Here is a 12008-nt window from a genome sequence, read left to right on the forward strand (position 1 = left end):
CTGTTATAAGGAGCCTTATTATAAAACTTACTGATTGTAAAGTGAAGAAACACTACAGATTAAAGCAGTACCCACCTGTGAAGGTCACGAATGTGAAGGTTGCCTTGCAAAGTACCTAAAATGGCATACTCCTGTGCAATACACATGGTGGTGATCTGTTCATCCAAGGTAATGGAAGAAAGATGCTTCCCATTGACAGAGTAAAGGTGAAGAAAAAATTTATCCTAAAACAGAAAATATGAAACATTTTATTAAATCCAATAAACAGAAAATAAAATCATGTTGAAGTAACTGGCTAAGAAATCCTCTTTAATTAAAGGTCTATAAAGAAATAAGGAAAACAAAACAAAATGAAAAAAAAATGCAATACTTTGCAACATAAAAACTTTTCAAGTCACATAATTTTTGGAATTTGAAATGACAGGTATCTACGGGAGTTAGACAGGAAACGGAACACACCCTATAAGGGATTGGATTAATTACAGCGCTGATGAAGCTAAAATTTCAGACCCTTATCTGAAATCGGACTTTCTGCTGACAAATGTTAAACCAAGACTTCTCAAGTGTCCCTAATTTTTGTGGGATGTTGCATGTTTGAGTTAAGTTCATGATATAATTCTGAATAATATAGTAAACATACAAAATGGGACACACTGAAATAATCATAGTCTCCAGATTTTTATGATTTTTTTTTTACTTCTAGTTCCAGACACTATTTCATTAATCAATCCAGAGTTTGAAACATCTTCATCTGGTTCCTACTGTTTTCTTCTATATGCATGCTTTATAATTTGTCATTTCAGATCAAACTCTCCCCCCAAATATCTCTGACAAGCTGGGTGTGCTATGACATGTCCGGGAAAATTGCTGCACTTACTCAGTCTTTTCTTATTGTCCACTCTTTAGTTTGCTAATTTTACTTGTTTTTTTTTTATTGATTTTTCAATAACAATCATTTGAACAACAAATTATGATAAAACTATGTACAAATTTTACAAAGGCCTCAAGTAGCGTATAAGGAAAAAAAAAGACTGAATAAGAGACAGAACTTTTGTCCAAGGGTTGTTAGTCCATTTTACATGTGATTTAGCAGCTGCAGCTTTCTTTTTCCCACCCTATGCATTTACAGCTGTCCTGTCTGGTGTGAGGTAGTGCAGCCATGTAAGGGTGCAGAATATGCGTCTATGTGACACAGCGAGATTCAGTGAAATACACACAAAAGACAATGATAAATGAAGTTACTTGTGACTTACATACGGCATAGTTTTAATTATCACCAATCAGGAATTCACACAATCTGAAAGTTAAGATGTTTTTTATTGGTATGGTTTGCCATGTCGGCCTTACCTTACCACCACCTTAAGTTAAGCAGAACATGTTTTTTGCTTATATTTGGGTCTCTATTCAGCTACAAGTTAGTGCTACTTCTGTAATACTCAGATAAGCTACAGTGTATACAAAGCTAGTAGATACTGCAATCACTTCATGTGGCTGGCGTCTCTACTCCACTGACATTGTCTACACTGATAGCCAGTACATAACTGATACCAAGATGAACATTCAAAATGACAGAGGATCATTGAAAACAGTGTTCCTTGGAAAGATGAATGTGCATCACAGTAACTTTTAATTAACTTCTGGTGCTCAGGATCTTGGATGTGCACGTGTGGGCCACATTCAAAGTACAGTGGTGTAAGTTGCACCTATCCTTAGCAATATATGCCTGAATTCCTCTCTGCAGCAGTAGCATTTAGGCTACATGGGTTATACTTTGCCTAAGAAATAATTTCCCAGTTTCAAAAAGCTATGCCCCAACCCTTCTCCCAACACACAAACAACTTCACTGTGACAGATGCCTGCACAACCTTGTGGAGGAAAATAAGAAGTCAAAGTGAAACCTTGCTCAGGACTTTCTTGTCCAAGTAAAGGTGGTGTATACTCACCCTGAACATCTCAAAAATAAAACTGTAAAAAAACAGCTAACTATATACAAAAGTAGTGGGAGATGGTGGGTGAGTGTGGCGTCTGGGGCAGTGAGGAATTCAAACATCTACTGTCATGGGTAAGTACAACTTACACGTGTACTATGTTAATCATTCTCACTGCTGCAGTAGTCTTTAGGCTATATGACTTGATTACTCAAGCCTAACCAACCTGGGAGGAAGAAGAATATGGATCCAGGAGCACCAGGAGAATAGTCCTAGTAAACCCTGCCCTGGGTGTAGATAGGGATTTCATGCTGTAATGCTGCATAAAAGTATGTACAAAGGACTATGTGGCTGCCTCTAGAATACTTTGAGTTCATTCCCTTTCAATATGCCATCAAAGAATCCATGGTTTTAATAGAAAGAGCATTAATACTGCCTGGAACTGGTTTACCATAGTGGGAACAACAAAAAGCAACAGCTAATGACAACCATCTAGAAACAGTCTATTTTGACATGGGTTGGCCTATCTTTGTCCAAACATAAGAAACAAATAGCTAATCTGCTTTTCTAAAGGACTAAGTTCTGTAAAGACAGCACCTGAGCTGCCTAAGAATGTCCAGAGAATGTAGAATCTTTTCTCAGCCATGCTTAGGATCTGGATAGAAAACCAGGAGATTGACGGCTTGATTTAAAGCACATTCTGAAACCACCTGGGCATGAAAAGGGATTTGTTCTTAATGAGCCCCTATCCCTATGGAAAAAAAAAAGTTCACCCACCATGAGTGCTTACAGTTCAGATACTTGTCTTGCATATGTCAGAGCAATGAGAAGAATAGTGTTCCATGTCATATCTGCCTGATAAGAGGGTTCACATTTTGAAATGGTTAACTTTTCCAACACAAAGTTAAGATCCCAAGATGGAGTGACCTTGTTTATTTATTTATTTTACATTTGTTAACTGGGATGGTCCAACTGGACGAGGTCCATTTACAGTGGAGGCCCAGGGAGAAAAGCTCCACTTAATTAATACAACAGACAATGATAATAATACATAATGTAAAGTAAAGACTTTGTTATTGAGCAGTATTTTGTGCATAATAGAACAGCACGCAAAGAAAGATCATATCAGCAATATATACAAGTGAACATTAAGTTAGTCATCAAAATATACAGACAGAGATCACAACAACATTTCCAAATGTCAAGGGATAAAATTTGTTACTTCCATTTTTACCGAGGGTCTGATAATTGGAGAGAAGAGAGAAAGATGGTGGTAGCATACACTAGGGTTAAGTAACAGGGTTCTCAGGTGTAAAACTCCTTTCAGAAACTGTTTCACTAAAAACAAAGAAAGCAGAGGATTCATGGACAAACATGTTAAAATGGCTGCAACAAAGTACCGTGATAGAGGAATAAGAGGTGTGAAAGTAACTCTCACAAATATTTCAGCACCAGTGGTACATAATCTATGATGGGACACAACAAAGTCAAAACAAGACTGCTCCATCTTGGGATCTACGTGCCCTACATGGACAGACTCAAAGTCCTGTCACTGTACTCGGTATCCTACAGACTGCTAAGAGGTGAGCTGCGTATACAAGGCAACCTCCTGCCCATTATTGATGGATTTACTGCACATCAGCAAGTCAAATGACACCAGAAATATTTGGTCTAGGGATCTAGACCTCTTCTGCATCAGCAGCAGACTGGTTTGGAGGGACAGGTATATCTCGCAGAGGATACCACTGCTGTGGAATAGACACCCCATCCACATAAAATAAAGTTCATCCCTGTCCATTTTCAAGTGCAACTTAGATCTATAGATGAGAAACAGAAAATTTACCCTATGACTGCCCCCTGTACTACTGATGGATAGAGGCATCTTCTAAATGCTTTAGTACATGCATGGGTCCCCTCAAATCATCTATGGTATGATCCTAGTTATTCTTATTAGAGGTAATGTATAATTATTAACCATGGGCTGGCTAAGGCTATTTTGAGTATAAAAAGGCAAACTGGCTAGGATTAAAATGGCCCGCAAGGGCAGCTAGCCTAGTACCTACCTATGCACCTGGTTATTGGCTAGGTACCAACTAGAACATCTTTTCCACTTGCCATTATAATACCAGTAACATTACCAAGTTTTCTTGCCACAGTTAGCACCTTCTACATGACCTCATGAAAGAGGTGTCTAAAAAGAATCAGAAGTGAATCACCCAGGCAGTTAGCTGAAGAAGTTTAACACTGAGGTGGATCAAACTCCCCTTTGTCTTGCATGAGTAGCCCCAGTTTGTGAGGAAGCTTGTGATAATTGCCCTAGGCCAATTCCAGAAGTAGGGTGAACTAATGTTGCCTGGACTGAAAGGGAGTCACCACAATGATTTTTAGAAAGTCCTTCTGAATCTTTGGAATGAACTTGGCTATCATTGGAAATGGTGAAAAGGGAAAAAGAACATTCCTGACTACAGGAAAGAAAATGCATCCATTTTCCAGGCTTGCTCGTAAAGAGTCCTAGAGCAGAATTTGTTTGGTTGTTTGTTTTGAAAACAGGCAAAAAGATTTAATTGCAGTGTTCCCCACAACTGAAAGTTGAGAATAAGGATTATTACAGGCAGTGTCAAATACATCCACCAAGGCTGGCATAACAGAAGGTATGGAAGTGGAATGAGGTATATCTACTTGTAACATATCATAATACCTCCTCAATTCAAAGTGAGGGGACATCCATGTGTTCCCATAAAAAATACATTATTCAACCCAGCTACTGTTTGAGAAAGTTTGTATACTTTCTGTAGTGCAGTGGTTATCATGTCTGCTTCACATGTAGAAGGTCCTGGGTTTGATCTCTAGTGGGACCATTAGGGGTTGGGGATTGGTATAATAGATAAGATGTTTACCTCACAGATATAAAGAACAGAGTTTGATTCTTAGCTGTGAGAGGAATGCCTAACCTAAAAAGGCCCACTAGGACAATTAACCTAGTACTTACCTATGAACCTATGAGAAAAAGAAAATTCCTCCAAGGGACTTTGTGAGGACCAAGTTTCCTCTGAAAAAGAGATTTCAGAATCTACAGGAGAAGCAGCCCTGGCTCTATGTTAGAAAACTCTGATATATTTTCCTCAAGAATACCTCTGCTGAGATTATTCTCTGGTAAGGACTTCTGAGCACCAGGATTAATGGCCTGTAATAGCTGACTGGCTAAGACAAGAAAATCACACTTACTAACAGACATCATGTTTTTATTTTACAGGAAAAGGTTTGGATGAAAACAGACTAAAAGAAGGCACTTCTGCCCTATCTAGAGGTCGCTTTTCCTGGTTAACCTATGCAACCCTCTCCCTCAGCATGGAGCCATTGGTGTCAAACTCTCCAGATAAGTTGCAGGCCTTGGACAGCCCACCTATATTCAGGTGGTTGCAGCCCAGACAACATACTAAAACTGAAGGGATGTAGGATCAGTAGCCACCAAAATAACTTTGGGTTGATATTTTTTGTCAGTACAGCTAAAGAAGTGGAGTGTGATCTGTTACAAATACAAATGTCATGTCAAGCAGGTACTATTTTAAGAATGTCGAGAGCTCAGTTAACAGCTAAGCTCTCTTGTACAGCCAAATACAGCTTCTCAGCATTACTCAGCTTTCTGCTAATGAAGTAGATGGAGCGTCCCTTGTCATCTACAACCTGTGATAAAACTGTGCCTATGCCCACCTCAGATGCATCTGTACATACTAAGAATTGTTTTGAAAAGTCAGGGGCTATGTGTATGGATTCTGGGCACAGCATATTCTTTAGCTGTCCAAAGGAGTGTTACATTTCATTTGTCAATTTCACCTTCAATGAAGCTTTACCCTTAAGTTAGGGTCAATAAGGGGGCAAGATATAGTGATGAAACTGGAAAAAGATTTTTGATAACGTTCAAATGGGGTACAATATTTGTCAGCCTGAGAGGACATGACTGACAGGTCACGGTGCTTCTCCAGGTATGGCCTGTACCTGTCCTCTCTAGGTTTTCAAAAATTGGCAAAAATCTTGTCCACCTCCATACTGCCTTTTCGGCACTGACAAACTGGTAAACCATCCAACATAACTATACCAACCTAGAATAATCTACAGGTAATACTGCTCAATGCCAGGAGTCTAAACAAAGAACCCTATTCTCTGAAAGCTCTCCTCACCCAGAAGAACGTACTTTTTCAAAGCCTTATCCTATAATGCCTTCTACACATTTATACCACCTACTGCACAGAAAGGGACAAAAGGTGGAGGTATCTCAATTTACATCAAAAACAAACACACCTCAAAGCTGGAGAAGCAGCGTCATGCACTTGAGCTACTCTACGTATAACTCACCATAAGGAAAGTCCCATACCATATTTTTGCGAGCTATATGTCCCACTCTATGACCCAGGAAAGCCATACCACTTACTAAAATGAACTTGAGTCAGTCTCCATTCAACCCAACACCACACCCAAGGGTGACTTTTACTACTTCACTATAAACTTGGAAGACACAAAGATTCCTGGACTTTGTCAACATGAATGACCTGGACCAGGTAGTCCATATGCCTACCAGGGATGCCAACAACCCTGACCTAGTTATCACCAACATTAGGTATGTTGCCCCCACCCCAAAGTATAACGTCCTTGCTGGTCAGGTCAAACCATAAGGCTGTCTCCTCTGAAATAAAAAATAAAATAATACCTGCAACACCAGGTAACCCTGGAACTTTTAGGAATTAATCTAAGGCAAACTTCCTATATTGAAGTGGTACCCTGGCAAAATTTCAAACCCCAAAACACAGGGAACACAGCCAACTACATGGAGTCATTCACAAAAACCCTCTACAATCATGTATACAGCTGTTCCTACCTGAAATAAGCACAGAACAAACTCAAAAAACAAGCGACTGTGGTATAATCCTAACAACATCAATGGACTGTATAATAAAAGGAAAAAACTCATGGGCAAAAATAGGAAGGAAACGATTTAAGTCTACCAAAACTAAATTCTAAATAAAAGTAGCTTCCCAGGTACAGGACAACCACAAGGCTTTCTTTAGATATGTCCAAAACCTCAAAGGCAATACACAGCAATGTGCTGAATTAATTGTAAATGGAGCCACCTACACTGAGTTGGAGGACTTAGCAAATCTAATGGCTGATAAATTCAGCTACAATTTTACATCAGTTTCCCCTCCAGACACTTCACAAGAATCACTGCTAACCATAGCTCTCCCAACTATCACTACGGAACAGGTACTCAGTTCACTCTTCCAAGCCAAAAGCACTGTATCAATGGGATCTAATATCCCAGAATACCTTATTAACAGCATGAAGAATGACCTATTGAGCCACTAGAAGCACTACTGAGTCATAACCTCCAAACAAGCATTGTCAACTGAATGAATGTTCAGCACAAGGGCAGGCCATTCATGAACCTGAGAAATTACTGACCCATACGCTTGAACAAATAAGGCTGTGGAAAGAATAATCATGGATATAATAAACAACACAGAAAACTGTCAGACACTGTTTCCAATCCAGTCTGTTTTTGTCAAGGGCAGATAATGCTCAATCAACCTGGTGGGCTTTTTTGAAATCAGCAAAGCAATCGACAAGTGCAAAATGGTGCATACTGCTTATCTTGATCTGGTTAAGGCATTCTAAATAATATCCCTCTCTATCATTGTAGATAAGCTCATGAAATTAGGTATAAACCCCTATGTCACCCACTGGATACCCATCTATCTCACAGACAGGACATAAGTCAAGATAGCTGAGTCTACCCCCCCAAAAAGGCAAGTAACTAGCTGAGTCCTCCAGGACTTAGTGCTGGAGCCTCATCTTTTTGGTATCTACTTCTCTGAAGTCAAGACAAATGTCAAAGACCGTGGGATGACCAAGTTTGTAGATGACTACAAACTAGGCATAGCCATAGAATCCCCTAAATATACAAACATCCCCCAAAAAGGCCTGACACAATCTAATAACTGGAGCCAAAGTTACAGTCTAAAAAAATCAATGCCAAAAAATGTATAATAGTATCTTTCAGAAATATGGTCACCCCTAGAAATGACTACACTGATAATACACCTGTAGGAGCTGACCCTGTGGTCAGGGATTAGGGAATGCATGCAGATATTTACTTGGTCTTTGACCAACATGTGTCTACTGTAGTAAGAAAATCATTCTACTCTGCGCAACTTACAAACAAGGGTAAGGCATCTAGGTCCAGAGATGTCATTGTACATTGCCCTCATTTTACCAGTCATTGAGTACAATGGTCCCTTCAGTATATATCTGATGAAACATGTACAAAAACTGGAGCATCACCAGAGGTTCTTCACAAAAAGAATACACGATGATGACAGCATGTCTTACATGGACCAATGCAAAGCCTTATCCTTGTACTCAGTCTCCTACAGACTGCTAAGACTGATCTATGCCTGGCCTTCTAAGCATCCTCAGATCCAGCCCTTATGAACCTATTGGACATCAGCAAAACAAATACCATCAGAAACAACTGATTTGAGGACCTAAACCACATCTGCAATATAAAGGCATGTTAGATGGGCATGTTTATCTCTCAGAGACTGCACCTTCTCTGTAACTGGCTTCTCATTCATGTGAAGCAGCATTCCTTCCTTCATTTATTCAAGTGAAACCTGGATCAGTGTATGGAGAATTAAAAATTTACCCCTGGTCTGCCACCTGTGTCGTAATTAGAAAGGGGTAGCTTATAAATGCTCAACCACTCATACCCAAGCTATACCCTATATAAAAAGAGTGGCATCAAAACCTGCCAAGTAAATTTGGGGAGCACAGATAGGCGTAAAAAGACCCTTGTTAGCCTAGTAACAACCCATGAACTTATGCTACTTCCTAGTAACCTACACTGATTTTATTTGCTTATCTAAGCAGTTTATAAGCAATGGCTTAAATTCTAATTAAAAACCTTAACTGTGATGTACAACCATCTTCATTCTTTCTCTTACCAATAACCCTGACAAATTTCATGCTCTATCATCTTTAAATTGCTTCTTCTTTACTCATATGTTTTAAGAATACTGCCACTAGCTGTACTCCAACACTGGTACAGAAAATGATGTAGGAAGCTTTGCTCTAACAACTGAGCAGGTGAGAATCCCACAGTCTGTAATGTTGTATTTTTGTATTCCAAGCAGTTGGCAACAGAAATCATATTTCAAGATATTTTTTACTGTTTGCATCATAAACTCAACATGCCCACTTGACTGTGGGTACCTAAACCAGATGTGACATGCTCAAACTCTTGACAAGTGATTTGTCAATCACTTTCAGAAGACACAATCCATTCTGGTACAACATGGCTAACAAGCATTAATGTATGTAGTCTCTGTAGCTCAACATGCAGCATGCTCGCCTTTGGTGCCAGAAGATCAGAATGCTGTGGGTTCTATTCTCACACCAGGCAGATGGATTAATCCTCCAACACTAACGTTTTAGCATAAGAAGAGTGCTGCACTCTTGTGTGCGTCATCATTCGGATGAGATGTTAAACCGAGACCCCACCAGCCCCAGTTTGTAGTAGCTCAGGTAGATGAAAAAGATCCCACAGCACTTACTGAAAATACACCCCATTCATTCTTACATTTACAATATTTTCAGTATTTTACAACTTCAATTTCATTTCACAAACATCTTTCATTCCATTTCCTTATCCTTTTTTCCACAACCTTTTTTATTTCAGAAAACACATCTTCATTTCTATTTTTATTATACAATTTATCATAACATCTTTCCACAGCACCCATACTGTTACCATCAATGCTTTTTTAACACCTTTATTAAATTATCACTTAAGAAGACATAGACACATACATTAATAGAAAAGAAAACAAACCATATTATTTGTTTTCATTTACATACATTAAACATTACATGCGTTCTTCTTTCTTTCATTTTAATGGCTGTCATTCAGTCCAACACTACATAAATTACTCAGTTTCTGCCTTCCCTTAAACCTCACTCCTCCTTTTCAACATTATTCTGCATGTACTATTCCCACAAATTCCATTTATTTCTATGTAATTTGCTCTTCCCTTCTGTAAAGATACCACTTCCAATTATGTTATCTTTTACAATATTCAATAGTTCAAATATAATTGCTTTACATTTTGATTTTTTTACAATTTTCTAGTAACTGCTTATTTGGTAGCCAATACAATTAAATTTAATAAAAGGCCTTACTATGTCTAGGCAATTCAGATCCTAAGTCCCAGCTCAAAAGAATAATTTCCTTAGTTAAAGCCATTTGCTCCCTAACATTCCTTGACACAGTACTCTGTAGGAAACTGTTAAAATGTAGCAAGAAAAGTGAGCACAAGCAGAGCTGGGGATCACAATGATGTAAAAAAATCCATTCTTTTTCCACAAGCCGCTGTAGTAGAATGAAAACTTTTATTAAGCAAGATACAACACAATCAGATAAGCGCTTTCGTCTCTTCTGATTCAGAGACTTCTTCAGGTAAAGACATAAGGATGAAACAACTCTTTAAATACGAAATTGCAGCTTATGCAACTAAACCAATGCCCCTAATGTTAAAACACTCCCAGCAGCACACACTGTTCATAGTAAAGCATAAAACTTTCACAAATCTGTGAATCACTAAAAACTATATAAAAACCTATATATAATAATAAAACTTGTAAAAAAATATATATATATATATATATATATAAATATAAAATATAATAAATACAAAATGATAAATGTGGAAACAGTATTAACATAATCTCATGCAAAGCACACAATAAATAAACTTCATCTCTATAATGCCTCAAGTTTTAGAAAACAGGACAATTAGACTGCATCATTTAAGCCTGGCCACTGCGTGGCATTAGTTCTCAGTTCATAGTAAAGCATTCTCATATCTATTATATATAAGTTTTTACATCGTTTTTAGTAATTCACAGATATGTGAAGGTTTTATGCTTTACTATGAACTGAGAACTATTGCCACACAATGGCCAGGCTTAAACGATGCATTCGCATTGTCCCTTTAACTACTCATTTACTACTTCCACAAACAATTCTTTTTCCATTACACTTATCCCCTTATAACAACTATAACTTAACATGTCCAAGCTAGGTGATAATTCTTCTTTCCCTATTTTTATAATCTTTTCCAATTCTTTCATTCAATTATTTCTTCTAATTTACATTTTGCACTATCTGAAATTTTCTTTACTTTCCACCCCTCCCCTTTTATCTTCTTCCTCCTCGTACATTGTTTATGCAATTTTTTTCTATTTCCATAAATTTTTCTCTTTTACATTTTACTACCCCTTTTCATCTACCATTCCATCTATCTTACCCTCTCTGTCCCTTTTACCTCATTTCCTATAAAAAGGTGAAACATCTTCTTTCTTTCCCTTTAAAAAGTATTTGTCTATAAAACAAAGACTATCTTAATATTTATTTTTCTTATACAATTTTCTATTTATCTTATTCTATAACTTCCTTCTCCCATTCCTTTCTTAGAATTTTTCACTGTTTTCATATAATACATTAGTTACTTTCTTACCAGTCTCTATTTATAAAAAAAGTATTTTTATACTTCCCTTTAAACATTACCTAAAATTTTATCCAATAATCTTAAAATATTCTCACTGTCATATGTTCCTTCCTCTTTAATTTCTTTATTTTTACTTACACTTGCAGCTAAACATTTTATTTCTTTACCTTCCTTTTATGATTTCTTCATTATCACCTAAAACAGCCCATATTGCTCTGTAATCTGAAAAATCTACTCCTTCTACCCCACCTGCTACTTCTTTCAGATCACCCACATATACTGCACTCTAACTCTGTTTTAAAAATACCCCTTTTCACTTGCAACTTTTTTAGTTTTAAGTTACCACATTGCCTATTTTTTTTATTACCTTGACATCTTGCATTATTTTTTTTTACCCAGTCTCCCAATCATTACTACTGACATTTTAATATAACATATATTTTTTTATATCTTCAAACTTTTTTTTGACATGTTTGCATGCACATATATTACTATGGCCCTTACAAAATTTCCATTTTTT

General features: G+C 37.4%; 1 protein-coding gene across 1 annotated transcript in view; it reads right to left on the minus strand.

Moving 5' to 3' along the window:
* Positions 1–12008, minus strand: part of NBEAL2 (neurobeachin like 2) — a 3059867-nt gene that overhangs the window by 66230 nt on the left and 2981629 nt on the right. Inside the window, exon 53 of the mRNA XM_044066003.1 lies at positions 76–224. Within this exon, the coding sequence (XP_043921938.1) occupies positions 76–224 (149 nt within the window). The remainder of the gene's footprint in view (positions 1–75; positions 225–12008) is intronic.

The sequence above is a fragment of the Protopterus annectens genome, chromosome 3.part0, assembly GCF_019279795.1.
Source record: "Protopterus annectens isolate FY-2018-M chromosome 3.part0, PAN1.0, whole genome shotgun sequence".
NCBI classification, from domain to species: domain Eukaryota; kingdom Metazoa; phylum Chordata; order Ceratodontiformes; family Protopteridae; genus Protopterus; species Protopterus annectens.